Source organism: Camelus bactrianus, chromosome 32 (assembly GCF_048773025.1).
Source record: "Camelus bactrianus isolate YW-2024 breed Bactrian camel chromosome 32, ASM4877302v1, whole genome shotgun sequence".
NCBI classification, from domain to species: Eukaryota; Metazoa; Chordata; class Mammalia; order Artiodactyla; family Camelidae; genus Camelus; species Camelus bactrianus.
Window position 1 is genome coordinate 21,014,741 of NC_133570.1, and position 20,721 is coordinate 21,035,461.

A 20,721-nucleotide genomic window follows, 5' to 3' on the forward strand; every position below is an offset into this window, starting at 1 on the left:
CCTAAATGTCAATTGAAAATCGAGATGAGTACGGGGAGGACAAGAACAGAGCTTGAGAGTGGGGTTCTCTCTTAGCTTTCTGGCTAAGGGTGGGGTGCAGGTTAGGAAGCCTCTTGGAGGAAATTAAAGCTGAGATTGAAGAATTACAAGAGTTAGTCAGGTGATGAATGGGGAGAAAGCATCCTTGCATAGGGAACAGCACATGCACATCAGATGTAAACTTTCCTTGAGGGACTGAGAGGGCCCCAAGGCAGAATTTGTGTCTTTTTTTTTAGTGAGTATTTTCTTCTTCCCCTTCACTTTATTGAGGTGTAATTGACAAAATTGTATATATTTGAGGTGTACAATGTGATGATTTGATATTCAGATACATTGTAAAATGATGACCACAATCAAGTTAATTAACATATTCATTACCTCACATAGTTACCATTTTTAGTATCTAAAAAAATATAAGGAACTCAAACAGTATACGAAGAGCCAACAGGTATATGGAAAGGTGCTCAACATCACTAATCATCAGGGAAATGCAAGTCAAAACCACTGAAATATCATCCCACACTTCTTAGAACGGCTATCATCAAAAAGACAAGTGATAACAATTGTTGGCAGAGATGTGGAGTTGGCGGCAAGGTAAATTGGTGCAGACATTATGGAAAACAGTATGGAGGGTCTTCAAAAAATTAAAAAATAGAATACTATATGATCCAGCAATCCCAATTCTTGGCGTATATTCCAAGGAAATGGAATCTGTATCTCAAAGAGGTATCTGCACGCCCATGTTCATTGCAGAGACTGTGTCCTGTTCAAGTCTGTAACCCCTGGTACCTGCTGTAGCATAGATACTCTAAATGAATGAATGGATGAATGAATGAATGGAGTTTCTCAATGCAGGATTATCAGGGCCAGCCATTAGATGGGAGAGAATGTTCTTCTGACGGCAAAATAAGTCCAACTTTTCATTCTGTGCAAATTACTTGTTGAACACATGAAACTCATGAAACTTTTAGAATGCAGAAAAATGATCTGGGTGGGGAATTACATTTTCATTACCTCCATGCCAGTTGCCTTGCATATTTTTTTTTTTAAATTGAGGTGAGATTTACATAATATGAAATTAACCATTTTAAAGTGAATAATTCAGTGGCATCAAGTGCATACAACCATCACCTCTATCTAGTTCCTAAACATCTTCATCACTCCAAAAGGAAACTCTTTGCCCACTGAACATGTGTATGTGTTTTAAGCTTCTAAAAGCCGGGGACTACCCGTGTCTTGCTCACTTTGTGCCCCTGATGCCTAGACAAATGCACAACTGGTATTTGTTGAATACATAAAATGACTTGCTGTCCCCATTGTAATCTTCGTGGGTCTTTCCGTTGCCCAAGGATTTTTGAGTCTGGTTTTTGTGTTCCGGCCTCAGTCTCAGGTGGATGGATGGGTGGCGATTGGCTGTGTGTGGGGTAAGGCTCACAGGTGAGAAGGGGTCAGAGTTTGATGAGCTCCTTAGGAGGGATTTTCTAGTATCTTCCCTCCCTCCTGCCTGCCTGGGAAGGGCCCCAAATCACATTACTGGGTGAGGCACAGGGCAAGGAAATAGCTCCCAGTGGGATCCCCTCCCAGTCTCAGTTTCCTCCTCCTTACAGTGGGGGTAACAGTGCCCCTGGGGGCTGCAGGGTATAGAGGGGGAGACAGAAAGGTGGATGGGTGAGTGGCCATCCCTGTGGCCAAAGATGCTTCCATCGTGCTGATTTTCTCCCCCGACAACTTCTGGTTCTCCTCAGAATGCTCTCCATAGAGACTGAGAACTTGGCTGATTCCTGGAACAGTCCTGGGCCCATTTCAGACATGGAGAAGCCAGGTCCACAGAGAACAGAAGACTGGTCCAAGGGCAGGTGGCAGGTGATCTGAAGCTTCTAGGCCTCCAGCACCAGGCAGCCTGGCTCCTCAATGGGGCCTGGGTGTGGCCCCACAGGAGGCCAGGAGAGGTTGCCTGGCCAGTGCACGCTCTGGGAGCACAGCAGGCCTTTGTGCCAGGCGGGCACCACCCCCTGGCTGGCCCCTCCCAGGTTGCAGGACAGCCCTTACCTAACTGCCTGCTGCCTCCCTGCCAATAGCTCTGCCAGCAACTCCTCGTTCTGCACTCAGAGCTGCTGCCCGAGGGTGCAGCGCAGGGGCCCCTGCACGACGGCCTTGCTGCCAGACTTCACGGGTCCCCTCCCCTGGGGCTGATCATTAACCCAGAGGCAGTATAAGGAGCGAGTGGCCTGGGCGGGAGGGACGCATCACCACTGCCGCCATGGACAGTAGCACCTGGAGCCCCGCGACCACGGCCACCACCGCCGAGCCCCTCAAGTCCTACGAGCGCATCCGCAACGCGGCTGACATCTCTGTCATCGTCATCTACTTCGTGGTGGTGATGGTTGTAGGGCTGTGGGTATGTGGGGGCCCTGAAATGCTGGCCGAGGGGGCGAGAGCCAACGGGAGGGACGAGGGGCGCATGGAGGCACCACGGCCTTGGTGAGCTGTGAGGAGGGGAGGGTGGGCTGAAGGGTGTGTGGAGCTGAGTGGAAACGACGTGAGAGGAGTTCCGGGGGCACAGCATGAGGGGAAGGGGCAAGGAAGGATGAGCAGAAGTGACAGAGGTGCTAAACAGTGCCCAGGGAGGATCCCCTGGGCCTGTGAGCAGAGAAAGAGTGGGAGATTGGAGAGGCTGGGGGGTGCAAGTGTGAGGGGCAGGAGAGGACGAGCTTGTAGTGGCAGAAAGGGTCCCAGGGCTTGGGAGATGCGCCCCACAGAGGTGGCCACTGTCTTGCCTCTTAGTCGTCCAGTTTCAGATGGAAAAGAAACAGTGCAGATCAGGAAGGACACAAGCGTCTGCCAGCTGCAGGTGCTGTGGGGCAGCCTGAGGTGGAAGGGCTGCCCTGCGTTCCCGCCCTGGGATCAGAGGGGCTGGAGTGAGTGAGAGCTGGAAAAGCTGAGTCCAGGAAGAGAAGGAGGAGGAAGGCTGTAGGGTGGCCTGGTGCTGGGAAGAGGGAAATGCTTGTGGCTCCCTTTGGGCACTCTGGGGACACACTAAACCAGAGAAACTTGTTCTTAGCAGTCCGGAACTTGGAAATTTCACTTGTGACAGGCTCTGGCACACCCAGCAACTGGAAGAGAAGGTGGTTTAAGTGTGAAAGTATTACAGTCACTCTCCAAAGTTTTCATGGGGAGTAGGAGGCCAGGAGGCTGGGGTGCCAGCAGGTGGTTGAACTCTTTTGACTAGAGGAGGGTGGACACTAACCCTTCCATGGCCACAGAGGTGTTTTTAGGGATGAAAAGAAGTGTTTATTATTTTTTTTTCAAGTAATTGTAGAAACCAGATGTGACTGAAAGTCTCAAGTGTCACAGTGGGTCAGCGTGGCTAATTCTTGCTTAACACTCTCAGCTTCCTCTACATGGTGGGAAGTCCAGCTAGGAGCCAGGGTTCTCAGGTTTAGAACCAGCTTTGATACTTTCCAGTCTTGTGTCATTGGTAACCCTGCTTAGTCTCAGTGTATTCATGTATGACATGGGTACAATCTTACCTGTTCTTATGACTCCCCAGGTGTTTGTGACGATCTGCAGAGATGCATCTAAAAGCTCTTTATGGACTCTAGGAGTCTTTTTTAGTACTGTTGTCATTTGCCCCCCAGGGTATGAGCCAGACCCTGAATACTTTTTGTCCTTTTGAGTAAAATAGGCAAAAGTGGTCAGCTGGGTAGAATGTCTTCACAAAAAGTCACAAGGAGGGCAGGAATGCTAATCCTCATTTTACAGAATGAAAAATTGAAGCCCCATGTGGTTGTGATTTGCCTAAGGTTGCAATACATGGAGTTGTTCCTGGAACTCATGTCTCTTGACTCCTGGTTTTCCAGATGCTCTGCCACGTTGCCCGCCTTCCTCCTCCCACCCCACCCCAGCTTAAAAGTGCTGCAGCCAAGATGTGAATCTATCATTTGCTAGCTGGGCTGTACTACCTGTTTCCCAGATAATTGCTGATAAATCTCCATCTCGCTAACAATCTCATTTTGCCTCTGCCAGTCCTGCTGATTATGGTGTTTGCAGTTTTCAGATTTATCTGCGGATTAGTATCACTTGTCTTCTTAAATGCTACTTAATGAGCCTGCTCGTATTTGTCTACACACACTCATCCTCCGTTTAGTCACTGCCTCTGAACCCTGATCATTTAGCGTGCTGGATTTCTTCCAGTTTACATTCTTCTTTTTCTATTGGAGTGTTAAGAGTGGTTTGCTTCAGGGACAGGCATCCTGACTCCTGCATGATCTCTGGGCTGCAGAGACAGAGATCCAGGCCCACTGTGCTTCCTCAACTTAGAAAAGGCATTCCCAGCTAATGTCCCATCTCTTCCAATGTTATTTTGTTCTGTTTTATCCTCTTTCAGTTCTGCCTCGTCCAATGATATTTGGGCTTGACTTTATTATTTCTTTAGGATATACTTCCAGTTTTCTTTTACCACCACTCAGTTTGTTTTTGGGGGAATTTTGTGTTCTTTTAAGCTGAATCTCTGACTTTATTCTTTCTGGACGATTTCGTCAAGCTATTCTAAAGCCCCTTATGCCAGGGGTAGTTAAACTATAGCCTGTTTTTGTATGGCTCACAAATTAAGAATGTTATTTATAGTCTTTCTTTTTTTTTCTCTTTTAAGGGATTGTAAAACACAAAACAAGACAAGAATAATATGTGGTGGAGATCATATGTATCCCACAAAGCCTAAACTATTTACCATCTGACCCTTTTCTTAACAGAAGACATTTACTGACCTCTGCCTTCTGCGATCATTTGCATTAACGGCATCATTGGAGGCTGGAGCAGTAATGGCTCTCAGGGGAGCTTAACCTTTCCATTTTACAGAGGAGGATCCGAGAGGGTGACCAGAAGTCCCTCAGAGAATTCAGCATCAGAGCTGGGACTAGAGCCCAGGTCTTATGATGCCAAAGGCAATGCTCTTTCCACTGCTCACATTTCCTCCTCGCTAAGACACTGTCCTTTTTGGGAATACCCTCCCTGTGGTCCTTACCATCACTGGCATTGCTGTGACAGTGTCCTGGTCCTTCTCTCCTCAGATATTTTCATAAGTGAGGTCCCAGATTTATTGAGTTCAGCCCTCTTCAGCCTATGCTCAAGTCTCTTATGTAAACCACTTGACAAAATCATCTTGACAAATTGTCAACACTTCACTCAAATACTTCCAGCAGAAACTTTCCCCAGTGGCACTGTTTCCATCTTTGGACAGCTCTTGACAGTGAGGAAATTCCTTCCGGTACTGAGCTCAGGTCTGACGTCCTCCCATTGTGCCTGGTTGTACCTTCTGCAGGCCATGCGAATGACTCTGTTCCACTTCATGTATCAGATGATGGGCCACACCTGAGTCTTCTCTGGCCCCATCACCCCCAGTTTCTTAAGCTTTAAACCAAGGTCTGAAGTGCCCTCCTTTTGCTCAATGATATTTTTATTCCATTGAGGAAAAAATGTGTCAGTAATTGTGCTTCTTTTGCCCTTGTGGTTTGCAGTTGTGGACTCTTTCTCTTCTAGTTGCAGGATGGACAGGCAAATTTAATGCCATGATTTATGAAGTGCGGTCTGGAGCCCTAGAGGTTTCCTTTGTGCATCTCTTGCTCATGGAGACAGTGTCTTTCCATTTGTAGGGAGTGAACAGAGGGGAGGAAGGAGGCAGGTGCAGAAGCTGCAATGCATACCCCAGGAAGCACCTACCTAACGTGGTGACACTCTGCAGATGCCAGCCTGGAGGGGTGTTGCTCATTTCCAGAAGGAGTTCAGGGTGGAATACGGGGGAGGCAGATGTCCCTGGGAAACCCATTCATCCAACATTTTATTGAATGTGCACCAAGCACAAGGTATTGTACTAAGCATTATGAGGGATTGAAAATTTGTGAAATGGTGACCACAATCAAGCTAATTAACATATCCATTGCCTCACATGGTTACAATTTTTTTTTTTTGGTGAGAAGAACGCTTAGGATAATTTAAGCTAATTAGTAAATTTAACTATATAATACGGTATTATGAACTAGAGTCACCATGCTGTATGTTAGATCTCCAGAACGTATGCATCTTATAACTGAAACTTCGTACCGTTTGACCAACATCTCTCCATTTCCTTCACCCCCAGCCCCTGGCAATGAATATGCATTTCAATACATCACATTGTATACCTTAAATACATACAACTTTTGTTTGTCAAATATACCTCAATAAAGCTGGAAGAAATTCCATAATATTGTAACACAAAGCAAAAAGGTTGTAAGGGCTGTGAATGAAGCATAGATGGAGTTTGCTACATGTTCATAAGAGAGAGAGAGATTATATTTGTTGGGTTGGGGGAAAGCTGTAGAGGAGAAAGCTGTTGGGGAGTGCCTGGTAAGGTCCCGTGGGGAAGGTAGTGTTAGAGGGGCCTTGAAGGATGGGTATGCAGGGTCCGGGCTTGTGGAGATGAATGTATGAACATTCCAGAAAGGAAAAATGTCCTATATAGTATGCCTCTCCTCACCTTATATCCATCCCCAATTCCATTCCTGAATTGTCCAGCTCCCCACCTAGTCTTTACTCTGACATTCTTCCTCTAAGCTCTTCATTTCTGAGACCAACTTGGAAGTGTTATGTCTGGGCCCCAAACCCAGTTCCTGTCCCTCCAACCATGCTTGGAAGGTGCTGACATGCTTTGACTTTAGAATGACTTTCAGAACAGTCCTTCTCTGACCAGCTGCTGGAAACGAGTCCTTGGGCCTTATTTCTGTTTCAACCCTAGCTGCCTCCCCTGCTCCTTGGGGTTGTTGGTCCTCTTTCTATTCCCAGAAGAATCACAAGAGGTCCCAAGAGATGTCTTATGGAAGGGAGGACCCTGCCAGGAGTCCCTAAAGATCTGAGCTGTGCTCTCCCTGGCACTGCCTGGCACACAGGCAGCTCAACAAGTCTGTGTTAACTGTCTGTCAAATATAGGTCTCTGCCTCCTTCATCTGAGTAGACTGGAGCTCCAGGGAAGTAAGGAACGTGGAAATGTTTCAGAAAGTGAAGTGGGTAGAAGAAATGCAAGTATATGGGGGAGGGGGGAGTGACGTTTTGGCTGGCAAGATTCCTCTTTTCAAGTTGTCTATTAAAGTTTTGACCTTTCCTCTCTAGGCTATGTTCTCCACTAACCGTGGGACCGTCGGAGGCTTCTTCCTGGCAGGACGAAGTATGGTGTGGTGGCCGGTAAGTTTTCTCTGAAATACTATTTCCTGAACCATGAAATTCCTTGTAGGAGGCCATTTTCTTGTTGGCTTCAAGTGGTGGTGATTCTTCCTAACTGCCTTAGGTCCCTGATAATGGGTCTCCTGCTCACTAGGTCTCTGGGCACCCTTAATCTCTTGTGGTAAGGGAATAATCTTTAAATACATAATGCTGGAAATTTTTCAAGGAAAAGTAGAGGAAAAGGCTTCACAAGAAGGGCAGTGTGGAGAAACAAAAAGAGCACACAGACGAGAGTGATCTTGGACTGAGTCTGAGTTTCAAGATCTGTTTCTATAAAATGGGGTGGTAATACTTACCTTCTAAGAGCATATGAGACATGGAAACTGCTTTTGGGGTGGGAACTCAAAAAATCATAGCTCTTTTTCTACCTTTTTGCTGCTTTAAGTCCCATGGAGAAGAGACTTTATCTGTCCTACCTTGGGAGCCTAACACAGTACTTGATACACAGTATGTCTGATACACACTCAAAAAACAATTGTACAGTGGCTGGAGGAGGGGCCCCCTACTGTTCTCAATTACAGTTTTCCTCATCTTTTGGTGGATTTTGTATTTTGTTTATTTGAGAGGTGTTTTCCCTGATACTTGTACATGGGCAGAACTATCCCAATCAAAGGACCTGTGCATGGGTGGAAGAGAAACTGAGAGATCCCTTCCATCCCATCAGCACAGGCTCTGGCTGCTTAATCAGTTCAGCCAAATGGCTATTTCAATCCAGAGTTCTCACTGAAACTACTGGTTGACTATTTGGCCAAATTGTGCAATTCCTTGGGCTTGAGATACAAGCAAGACTGGCTGGTGAAAGAGGGGGGTAATGAAGCACATGTACAGTGACAAGAGGGTGACAGCTATGGAGGAAGAGAAGCAAGAAGGTGAAGACTGTCACTGTCGTATACAGAGCACAGAGTGAAGGTAGGAGGAAGTCATGCCATGTCCTGCAGGTGGCCTTTGTCAGCTACCTGGGGGATGGGTTTTAATAACTGGCATCTTCACAGTTGCTAGGATTGTCCCTGAAGTCACTTCTGCTTTATTCTTAAGGTGGCCAAGAGTACTGGGCAGATGCTGATTTCTGTGGTGGGTCCCTCTCGCTGGTCTCCCCAGACACATTATATCTTCTCATGCTTTGGACTTTGATGCTTTCCTGAAAGCTGGTGTTGGATACGCAGAGCTCTGATCACAAAGTTCAAGACAAGGTTAGTGTAGTCCCTCTAGAAATGCACTGTCCATTTGGTAGCACAATCACATTGGCTATTTAAATTAAAATTGAAATAAGATAAAAAATAGTTCCTTTCCTCAGTCACACTAGCCATTTTTCAAGTGCTTAATAGCTCCGTATGGGTAGTGGCTCCACATTAGACACTGTGGATCTAGAACATTTCCATCATTTTAGGAAGTTCTATTGGATAGTGCTGCTCTACAGATTTCAGAGCCAAAGCTGACATGAAATCTCAGTAGACTTGAGGTTTACTGAATTAGAAAACTGAAAGGACCTTGAAGTTTACTTTATTTGGAAAACAGCGCACCCTCACCCCATCTAATGCTTCGGTACCCGCTATAGTAAGCCTGCTAAGTGCTCATCCAGCCTCAGTTTGCATCCAGACCTCATTCTCACCCCTCCCCAACTATAACAGGAAACTCATATCTCTTCATGTAAAATTCCTAGGGCTGATTCATTGGGGACAAGGCCTTAGCTTCTAATTGCTGGGTCTTGGAGAAGCCAATGCCAATGAGAAGGCAGAGGCATAGGACAGAACCACCCATAGGAGACACACATTTTGGGCTAGGCCTGGGAACCAGTGTTAATGTCTTAACCAGTGTTAATGTCTTTCTTCCTGATGGCACCCGGGGTTGGGTCTGGACTGAGAGTTGGTTGCTAGGAATTAGCCCCACCCAAACAGGTAAGGTTCAGTGGTTCATGTGGGGTTTCCTGTGGGTGCTGTTTTGCTTATTCATGTCTCAGAACTGGATTATTCCAACCAACAGAGAAACACGGCATCACTCCTCTTTTGCGCAGAAGTCACTGCTTCCTTGATGAAGCTGAAATTCGACTTTTCTTCCTCCAACTAGTTTCCATCTAAAGAGTCATGAGATTTCATTAATTGTAAACCTGCCCATGTATCAGAATCACCTGGATGTCCTTATTAACAGTACAGATTTCTGGGCCCCACGCCAGACCCACTAGATTAAAAAACCTTGGAAGAGGGCCCCAAGAATCTGCATTGAATGAAAAGCTTCCCAGATACTTCTGATGATCAGGCAGGCTTGCTAATCACTGGTTTGGGCAGACTCTGATCCATCTGGTCAGATTCACTGAGAACACCACTAGTAGGGATGCTGTTGAGGGGGATTCTTGAATGGAGAAGCAGTGACCTCCAAGTCCCTCCCGACTCTGAAAAAGGCTCGAACTCTGGAAAATTCTAGAATGAGCGTGGACTTTGAAGTCAGCCTATCTGACCTGTCGCATTTACTAGCTGTATGACTTTGGGTAAGTCACTGAACTTCCCTGAGCTTCAGTGTCTCCTTCTATAAAACAGGAGAATAATACCTACTTTGGGGGTTCTTGTCAGGATTAAATGAGATTATGCATGTACAGCACTCAGCACTGTGCTTGGCAAGTGGTCAGTAAATGGGAACATTAAGAAATGGAAGGAAGCTTAACAGTGCCCGGGCAATTCCCCAGCTGGTGTTGGTCTGGTGCCCAGTGAAAGGAAGCTAGCATTTATTTACTAAGTAGGTATTCTGCCACTTCACTTAAATTTAACTTTCAATTAACTGTGTGAATAAGTGAACACAATTTATGTGTAATTTATTTATACTACTGTAAACCATCAATTCCAGCTACACATTGACCACATTTTAACATCTCTGAGATTGGCTGTGTCTGACAATCTGTGGCACACCATGCTTTAAGTGGCAATGTTTTGTCTTTCTTCATGCTTCGTGGTATGTCTTACAATACTTGGTGTTTTAGACTCAGTGAAGTATGGTTATATTCTAAGGTAGTGATCTTTAAATATATGTTCACTACAACACTCAGGCGCTGCAGAAACGCCTCAGGGGCTGCCCTTGACTTCCTTCCCCGCAACCCGACTTTTATTTAGTTTATATGAGTGGAATTTGCTATGATTTCGTTGGAGGGCAAGGTTCTGCTGACTTACAAAATTAAAAAAAAAACTGCTAGTTTAGAAGAAAAATAAGCATGATGATTTCTGTCTTAAAATTTAAAATGGGTTTAAAATGATTGCAATGCACACAAAAGGAGTTGAAGGACAACATGGCAGGCAAGAAGATGCAAATCAGAGTACTTTCTCTCCAGAACAGAGAAACAGTTCAAACTGCATCAAACTCATACTTCTAAATTTCCCTTTGGCTTGAAATACAAAGTCAGCTTAAGCCCATTATTGGTCTGTAAGTTTGTAACCAGAATGTCAGTTCTCAAACATGCTGGCCCAAGGAGAACATCACAGAAGCACAGGCTCTTGGGGCTGACATCTTTCTCAGCCTCCAGGAGGACACTTTGCCTCCTTCATCTGCCTTTATCCCTGTTGCTTTATGCTGTAGGAGGTGTGAGCAACCAGAGAAGCTTCAGGAAGATAGTCCCAGGGGATTTTTAGGAAGAGAGACTTTGTACTGGCCTTGGATTGATACACCTGAGGCCATGAGGGCTTGGGTGTTCCCCAAGAGAAACACAGGTGGAAATCAGAGCTCATAAACTCTGAAAGGAGATTGGACAGAGCACTGGCCAGCTGAGGGCATTCCTGGGGGCTTTGGGTACTTTGAAAGGAGTGATAGTGACCTGTAGCAGGTGGAGATCCTGGAGCTATGGAAAAAGACCTCATTCCTAAAACATTAATGAGGGCAAGAGAGAGAGAGAAATAGTCTGTGCTCGGCCTGGAGATAGACGTGAGGAACCATCAGGAGGAGGAACAAGGACCCCAGGGCTGGGTTACAAGAGGAGTCAGCTTATGAAGAGAGCTGGGCAGGGAGGTCCCCCCAGAAGCCTGAGTCACATGTGAGGTAAGCCAAGCCAGCTGAGTAACGTGAAACCTTATGAGTAAAATGAAACCTTATGTAATAGTGGCCTGGTGGGTGGACCAGGATTCCCTTATGGCATCATGGTTTGGTGTCTTTAATGAACAGCTGCCTGGGTGCTGTGTTGTAACGATTCTTTGAGGAAAGCAGGCAAGTGAGCTCTGAAGGGGAAATTCCCCACGCCTTGGCAGCAGAAATTACTTAGAGAGGTTGAGCCCCGGGTACACAGTCCCGTGAGAACTTTTGTTGGAAGAGGGTTCATTCACACCAGCCAGGACTGCTGGCAGGGGGAGCAGTGGGTTCTGCAGGGCTGAGCCAACCCTTCAACAGCAAGCATTTTCAAATTCTTCAGAAGTAAGCCAAGGGAGTGGGGACCTCACAAGGAGCCAGAGGACTTGCCTTGTCCTAGCTTTGGGACACTGGATAAATCATTAACCTCTCTGAGTCTCAGAGAGTCTCCTCTGTAATGGGAGACAGTCAGATTGAAGCTCTCAAAGCCACTTCCAGGACTAAAACTCTAAGATTCCATGTCACAGAGGAAGGAATGAGCATGGGGAAATGGGTGTGCACATGCCAACAAATCCGTCACCATTGGAAATGGGATGGCTGTGTGTCTCTCAAAGGCCACAGATTCTTTCCTTCCTTTATTATTAGAGAATCATCAGAGAGGAGTGTAGCACAGTGGTTTGGGTCAAAAGGTGACAAAATTTCTCTATCAAGGCCCAGATTGTAAATATTTTTGGAGGCTATATGATGTCTGTCATAACTAGTTCACTCTGCTGCTGTAGCATGAAAGCAGCCATGGACAGTACATAGATGGATGGGCGTGGCTGTTGTTCCAGTAAAACTTGATTTATGAAAACAGGCAGAGGGCCAGATTTGGCCCATAGGCTCTAGTTTGTAGAGCTCTTATTCAGGCTGCTTAGGTTCAAATTCAGCCTCTGCCCCTTATTAGCTGTGTGACCCTGTTTGAGTTACTAGACTTCTCTGTGCCTTACATCTGTGGTCTTGTAACAGAGATAACAATAGTTACTCGATGTTGTGGGGATCTACGCCCAGTCTCAGAACAGAGCCTGGCACATGGTAAACTCTCAGGTTGGGCTCTTGTTTTTCTCTTTCCAATCATCTATCTGATTGAATCCTCAGTGATCCAGCAAGAATGATGATTAACCCTATGGGCTGCCCAAGTTCACACAAGATAATGACAGGGTGAGGTCTCTCTCTGTTCTGGTTACTCAGGTATATTTCTCCTTATCCTTTGAGATGGAAATTTATGAGATCGATAGGTATGGTCAACAGGTTTATCTGAAAACCAAAGCATTCTTTCCTTTACGGTTGACCAGAGACCCTGACGGGAAATTTTCTCTGAGGAAAGAGGACAGCTTCTCCTACTTCAGCTCTCTTGAGTAAAATGTATCTGATTTTGTCTTTAAGTCTCTAAAACCTAATGATCGGATCAAAGTTCAATCACTTAGGATGCTACTAGGTTGGCCACCGGGAGGCCTGGAGGAGCCTGGCAGGCCTAAGACCTAGGTGAGAATTCACGAATGAGATAGGAAGCGTGGGAACCAGGTGAATGGGTGCAGGAGAGGCAGAGAGGTCACCAAGGGAGTGAGGCTTGGGAGGACATGAGATGGGAGACAGACACCTAATCCAGGGCCTTGTGTCTAGTAGGTACTTGGTAAGTATGTGCTGAATTAAAGAAATTGGAGAGGGAAGAGACCTTGGACCGGTTTGTTGATGTCACTTGAGCCCTCAGTCGGCATCCTGCTCTCTGGTGCAGTGACCGCACAGTGTAGGCAGTGGTAAGAATTCAGGAGGTTAGGAGGGTGCTGGGTCCAAGAGAGAGCCTGCCTCCAGCAGCACTCCACATTTCCATTCCTATGTACACAGAACATTTTTTTCTTTAGTTTTTTTTTTTTTCCAGGCTCATGATAGTAAGACTGGAAAAGCAAGCCTGGCCCCAATGAAAGTGCCTGATTTCAGCCCACATTGGACCCCTAGTAAAGTCTGATGTGGCCGTGCTTCCTCACCATCTCCAACATTTGGTGTCTCTCAATTTGAGTCAAGGTTTTGCAAAACTTGGCAGTTCCCATAGATGTGTGTGTCCTTTATAGTGAGAGAGTTTTGCCTAGCATGCTGGTTGCTGCCTTGCTCTTGAAGGACCTGTTCTCCCTCTTCCTCACCTCCTTTTCCTCTTCCTCCCCCTCCACCACCTCCTCTTTCTTCTCTTCCTCCCCTCGGCTCTCCTCCCCTCTCCATCTCCTTCTCATTCTTCTCTCTCTTTTTGGTGGGCCCCATTTCCCTCCCATTCTTCAAGCTTAGTCTCCTCTGAGGAGTTTCTCTGATTCACACACAAGCACTCATCACCTCATGTGTTCTTTGTATTCTGAGGCCTTTGCTGACCGGTGCGTAGCCAAGTTCCTGTCATCTAGTTTCTACCTGAGTTCCCGGCTCTCCCTTCCCTCTGGCTGCCTTCCCAGCATTCTCTAACATGTTAGCCCTCCAACAGGCAGAGAAAGGGAAAAGTAAGTTATAATCAATATTTCCAGTTGGTTGGCCTCAAAAGAAAGCTGAAACAATCAGCCAAGATGAAGTCTTTGGATTATTCTGGTTGGAAATGTATCTGGGCTTTCCCTGCTTAACTTTGGCATGGCACATTTTGAGTTGGCTGCAGCTGAATGTTTTTTTGGGGAGGGGTAAACTTTGTGCTGGGGTGATTTGGAGTTGAGGTTAAGAGCATGGGCTCTCGAGCCAGGCTGCCTTGTCCTGCACCCCGGCTCCACCCATTCCCAGCTCTGCGGCCTCGGATGAGTTACTTACCATCTCCTGCTTCAGTTTCCCCAATGCAAAATAGAGGTCATAGCACCTACTTCATGGAGTTGTTCTGAGGATTAAACTCGTGAATGCAGATAAATCTCTTGGAACAATACAGTTAGTACTATCCAAGTTGGCCATTCTTAACATCATTATCATTGTATCTCATCTCCAGATCCTCCTTCTTAAACTGGGAATTAAATCAGTTATCCACTTATGAATTGCTATTATTTCATTCTACATTTACAAGTTGATTCCCTTCTATGTGCCGCACATATATTAGTGTGTGTGAGACACATTCCTACAAAATATATCTGAAATGACAAATAGTGCTAAGTGTTAAGAAGGAAATGTATTTGAGTCAAGGGTGGTAGGGAAGGAGAGGGGTCTTTCTTAACCTATGTGAGAGGGTCAGGGAAGGCCTTTCTGAGGACTGGGCACTTAGATTGAGCTCTGAAGGATGAGAAGGAGGCAGCCTTGTGAAGATGGGGGAAGAGCAATCCAAGCAGAAGGAACAGAATGGTCAAAGGCCTGAGGCGGGGAGGAGCTTGGGGTACTTGAAGAACTGAAAGGGGCCAGCATGGGGCGAGATTGTGCATGTTGATCAGGCCCTGGAGGTGAGGGATCCTGAGTTGATAATCCCAAGTATGAGCCCATCTGAGTTTGTGAGAGGGTTGGTCTCCAGCCTCCTTGACCTATAAATGCCAACAGAAGACCTCACCCACCTACTGTGCCAACAGCCTGTGGGAAGATGCCAGCTTTGGCACTGGTTTCCTGATTTCCTGCCCCTTCGGTTCTAGGGGCAAAGAGATGTTTATGAAGATAAGTGAAAGGCCACCATTGTCCATGGGTGATGTGAGCTGACACAGAGTAAACAGAGATTATGATGACTCTGAAGAAAGCCTGTGTCTAAATATTTACCAGAGTCTCAGAAATGAAATAGGCGGAACATGTGAGCCCCACCTTCTCTTCTGTCTCAATCCAGGAAATGTAATACCAAGAGATGGCAAGGGTCAAAGATTAAAACTTTTCACACTTCCCCTATGAAAGGATTCCTTATAAGAGAACCAAGATGTAATTCAGGTTAAACACCAGCTCCCCAGAAGATGAGGGAGGGATCAGAAATACAAGTGGAATGCAGACTCACACATATGTTCCTGAATTTACAGTGAGGTGGGTAGGGGTCTGACCCCAATGTGCCTGCTCAGGGAAGTCCAGAAAGGAACATCGGGGAGGAAGTAGGCAAGTCAGCGTATGCTGTCTTCCCCTTCTGTCCCTGGGATGCTGGTCATACTGGGCTGTGGGACCTTGGGCAAATCATGTCTCTGCTCTGGTCCTCAGTCTTCTCACCTATAAAATAAAGGTGAGAATAATACCCACCTCTCAGACTGTTGTAAGCATGAGAAAAGATAAAGTGAATGAATTGCCTGGCCCCACACTTGGCCTGAAGGAGGCACTGTTAAGTTAGCCATCCTCTCTCCCTTTCTTATTCTCCCTGGATGGGACTCTCAAAGTGTGGTGCCCACACCAGCAGCAGCAAAAAAACCCAAACTTTTGTTCTTGTTAGAAGTGCAATATTTCCAACACAGACAAATGTATCAGAAATTTGAGGGGATGGGCCTCAGCCATCTGTGGTCTAACAAATCCTCTAGGTGATTCTGATTAGGGCTGCCAGATTTAGCAAATAAAGGTACTGGCTGGCCAGTTAAATATGAATTTCAGACAGACAATGAATGCTTTTTTAGTATATCATCATGCAATCATGCAATATTGAGATATACTTTTACTAAAAATGTATTTGTTTATCTGAAATTCAGCTTTAAGTGGCTGTCCTGTACTTTGACTCTAGATTTTGATGGATGTGTTGGCAAGTAAATGGGGTCTCCCACATATTTCCTATTTTCTATTTTTTATGTCACACAAAACATAATTTTTTTGTTAGCATTCAATGACATTTTCGTATCTTTTTCTACATCCCCACAAACACATAACTTCCCTGTGTACTTTATTCTCAGGCCTCAGGCTCCGAGAGTTAATCGGAGACATCCCTGGAATTGTTGCCCTTCATTGTTAAAAGTTTTAAAGAATTGTATTCTGATTATAAAATTATACAAACTCATTGTGGAAATTTTGGAAAATTATAAAAACACACTCTCTGTTTTCTGTGCCATAGATAACTGCTGTTAAATTTGGATCTCTCTATTTATATTTAAAAATTGGGGGATCATATGGTATATAACTTTGTATGTTTTTACTTGACATTTTTATCACAATCATCTCCTCATCATAAATTCTTCAAAGCTATAGTTTTAAAGGCTGCATAATATTACATCATAAGTAGGTACCTTAATTTACCCAGTTTTTCCTATTGTTGGGCATTTATGCTGTTTCCAACTTTCCTATATCGTAAATAATGTGGCATTGAACATACTAATGAAATTCCTACATTTAAGTCTGTCTCCATCTCTGATAACCTTAAGATAGATTACTAAAAGTAGAATCACATGGTGGAAGATGATCTTTGGATTTGTACTAAAAAACTGCTTTCCAGAATTACATTTCTATGAGAAATATATGGGAGAGCCTATTTACTTGCCAACACCAAATATTATAATTTACAATTTTTTTGCCTATTTGATGGACTAACCCACAAATTCAGATCCCCCTTGAGGTCTCTTTCTTACTAACGCTGAGCTTACAGGTCACCCTATTGACATCTCAGCACAGTTCATAATCTCCAGCGGGCCCCACTGTCTTTTGGGCCCCTTTGGGCCTGGCAGGCCAATTTTATTGCCTCTTCCTCAGGAGAGAGCTGTCCTTGGCATGTCCTCATTAAGAGTCCCAGCTCCATGCAGTCAGTGGGAGTAAATGCAACTTGAAGGTATTTGGTCACCAGACCAAGGGCTTGATATCACTCACCCACCCACTCACTCTACTCAGCAGACTTTTACTGAGTGCTTGCCATGTGCTGAGTGGAAGCAGAAGTGATCTTCAAGGGCTAGAGGATGTTTTGGGGACAACAATGTACAGAAGCAGTTACAAAAATGGGGCCCTACAGGCACCAGGAGAGTGCAACAGACAACAGGTGGGGTAAGAGATCAGAGGAGGAAGAGATTGGCTCTGGATGGTGTCAGCAGAGAGATGGGACCGGGCTTCTCTCTGAACACTGGGGCAGCGTTTTTGTAGGCAGAACTTGATGGAGAGGGAGTTCCAGGCATAAGGAAATGGTGTACACATAAGCAGGAGGCAGGGAAGCCCAGAGCAGATCTAGGAGGCTGGGTCAGTGTGATTTAGCTGGGGTATGGAGGACATGAGAGGGCACTGAGGGGCTGCTGGATTGGAGGAGGGTGAGGCTGGAGCGCAGAGACCCCCTAGGAGCTTGTAATTCCTCTTCCGAGTTGCCGAGTTGCCGAGTTGCCGTGACAGGGCAAAGGAGCCCTCCAGCCGGCAATGTTTATTGACTCTGGTGGTTTACGTCACAGTCTGGGAACTCTTATAACCCCATTTCCTGAGAAGATAAATTGTGGAAGGATTTCCCACAAAGCCTTTTGGGGGCTTCTGAAGATTTCCATTGGAAATGTCTCAATAACTTTGCTGTGATGTGAGGGTACACTGGAAGTCTTTATTTGACTGAGCCTGCCAGTTCTGGGGTTTCACCAGTGATGTTGGTAAGGGTTCAGTCTCTGTGCTGTATGTTGGCATGTGGAGAAGTGACTGTCTCCCATCAGGTAGCCTGAATGCCCGGGTAACAGGCCATTACAGCTCTGGGGTTATGGGGACTTTGGAGAGAGAGCCTCCTTCACCCCAAACTTTTTGTCCTCCACATTTTAGCATTCCAATTTTGTAGTTAGTCACTGGGCTTCTACTCCCAAAGGGAGTTCAAAACAAGTGTTAAGAAGAAACAGTGACTTTGAGTGCAGTCTGGGGCAGGTTTCTCAAACTTCTTTGTGTATAAGCATCCCCTGGAGAGCTTATTTCTCTGACTCAGTAGGTCTGGGGTGGGGATCGAGAATTTGTGTTTCTCCTAAGCTCCCAGGTGAAGCGAATCTCCTTGCCAGCAGAGCGCTCTTGTGAGTAGCATTGGATCAGGGTCCATTTCTAGGGCTGAGTTAAGCACTGAAGGAGTGACTGTCAGACGGACTGATGCCTGCCTTTGGTTCTAGAGAGAGATGCAATCTCTGCTAGCTTCCACCTCCTGACGTGCATAGTTCATAGGGAGAAATGAATTTGGCCAGATGTTTTCCTTTGTGGTTTAAGTAGTTTTCCCTTCAGAGAAGGCTCATGGGAAAGCATGATTTGTGCCAAATGCCAGGGGGACTGAAGTGAAAACATTTTAAGTGATGCAGCCACTGTGTCATTGAGGCAAACCACATGGGTATGATCAGGAATCTCAACTGCAAAGAGAGGCAATCTGTTCTTGTTGAATGGTCCAAATAATTTAGAGGCAGATTCTCTGACAATGACAGGAATTAGAGAGACCGGCTTAGTTGTCACCACTGCCAAGGACCCATGGCTGAGTGGCAGATTTAAAAGAGAGTTTGAAGCCACATGATGCTAAAAACAGTTGGGAAGTCAAGAAGGCCAGCCTGCTTCGCTCTGAACAGCCCATGGACATTCTGGTACCCCCAAAGTCCTCCTGGCCCCCATTCCATCAGATGGTGAGCAGTTGCGTCAGGAAAGCCTACAACTGCTTAGAGTCCACTGTCCCCCTTGGGGGGAATGTTGGAAAGGACTTCTTCAACTTAAGGCTAATCTAATGCGGTTAATCATTATTGGTAATAATGCTCCTAATAGTACATTAGGCTTAATAATTTATCAAGTGAGACATGGTAAATGAAAAAAAAGTTAATGGGTCATGACAGGCAGGCTGCATGCGGAAGGGAATTCTGATTAAAAGCAGACTGTTATCGATACACTTCACTATATGCAAAATGAACAATAAGGACCTGCTGTATAGCACAGGGAGCTACATTCAGTATCTTGTAAAGCCTGTAATGGAAAAGACTCTTGAAAATTTTATATATATATATAACACAACATATATATATAACTGACTCACTTTGCTATTCACCTGAAACTAACATGATATTGTAAATTAACTATAGCTCAATAAAATATTTTTTAATCAGAAAAATAGAATAAACAGGATGAGGAAGATTAAAAAAAAAAAGTGGACTCTTATCCCCACCAAGCTTTGGGGAGAAGGAGGTGGATGTATCTAAACAGCGGGCTTCCCTTTCTTTCAGTTTCCCTTTCTTCTTCTTTAACTTTCAAAGCATTTTAATGTTTACGCTATAATGAAGATGAGATACAGTCCAGAGCAACAGAACTCTCATACCGTGAGAATTCCACTTATGATCAGAGGCAACAGTAATTTACTTTTTTATGCAAAGTTTACTGCGTCCTATTCCTTTGACAAAGGCAAGCAAACCTGTGTTGTACAACACGCTTTAAAGTACAGATAACAAAAGATTAAAACTCTCAAGTGGCACAAACTAAAGTACACAGTTTCCCTTTTCTCATGAATGGCTTCCACCCAGTTACTCAAGTCCTGAATCTAGGGGTTACCCTTGTTTACTCCTTCCCTCATTTCCCACATCTGATCCATCAACAGCCTGGTCAACTTTGTTTCTAAAACCTACCCCAATCTCTATGCTTGTCTTTGTCTCAGCTGCCACCACCCGAGAGCAAGCCGCTGTCCCCTCTCACCTACAGGAAGCAATTGCCTCCCACAGGGTTTTTCTGTTTTCTCTCTTGCCCCCAACGCTACATTCTCCACATGCTTGAGAGCAGTCCTTAAAAGCAAATTAGATCTTGTCCCTCCCTTGCTTGAAACTCTCCGGTAGGTTCCCATCATATTTAGAATAAAATCCACCCTCCCATCTGGCTTGCTAGGATCTATGTGATGTATCCTTCTCTTGGCTGGCATGTCTCTACACTCTTTGGCCCACTCCGAGTGTCCTGGTGGAGCACAGAATCCTCACGTGACTTTCTCTTTGTGTTTTCAGATTGGAGCCTCTCTGTTTGCCAGTAACATCGGAAGCGGTCACTTTGTGGGGCTGGCTGGGACTGGAGCAGCTGCAGGCATCGCCACTGGGGGCTTTGAGTGGAACGTGAGTAACGTCAGAGACACTGTGTCCTGGAGCTGGTCGGAGCTGTAGCTGTCAGCCAGCTCAGTCTATGCTCAGAGCCGTCTTAGATGTTAGAGAACCTCCCAAAACCACCTTGGGATGCAGCTGTGGAGGGGCACAGCTGCAGAAGCCCCAGGGTCCTGCTCCCCTCCAATCAGAGTGTTGCAGAAAAATGTGTTACAGCTCAGTTGTGACAGCAACCTGGATCTGGGTAAGAGACCAAGCAGCATTCGGAGAGGTGGAGAATTCACGTTTGTTACACCAGTGGACCCATAGGAGTTAACACTCCAAGCTCTAGACCCTGTCTGCAAGTTTACACAGGCCTTTATAGGCTGCCAGTTTTACACTTTGCAACATCATATGCAAATAAAGTATAACAGAAGTTGACCAACCAGGAACAAGCTTTGTAGGAATAGACCAATCAGGAGTGAGGGGAATGGACCAATCAGGA

General features: G+C 45.6%; 1 protein-coding gene across 1 annotated transcript in view; it reads left to right on the top strand.

Annotated features, from left to right (window-relative positions):
* The first annotated feature begins 2,111 nt into the window (after positions 1 to 2,111).
* The window catches only part of SLC5A1 (solute carrier family 5 member 1), a 45,946-nt gene continuing 27,336 nt past the window's right edge, over positions 2,112 to 20,721 (top strand). Inside the window, exons 1-3 of the mRNA XM_010947923.3 lie at positions 2,112 to 2,437; positions 7,183 to 7,254; positions 20,148 to 20,252. Of these exons, the coding sequence (XP_010946225.1) occupies positions 2,300 to 2,437; positions 7,183 to 7,254; positions 20,148 to 20,252 (315 nt within the window). The 5' untranslated portion in view covers positions 2,112 to 2,299. The remainder of the gene's footprint in view (positions 2,438 to 7,182; positions 7,255 to 20,147; positions 20,253 to 20,721) is intronic.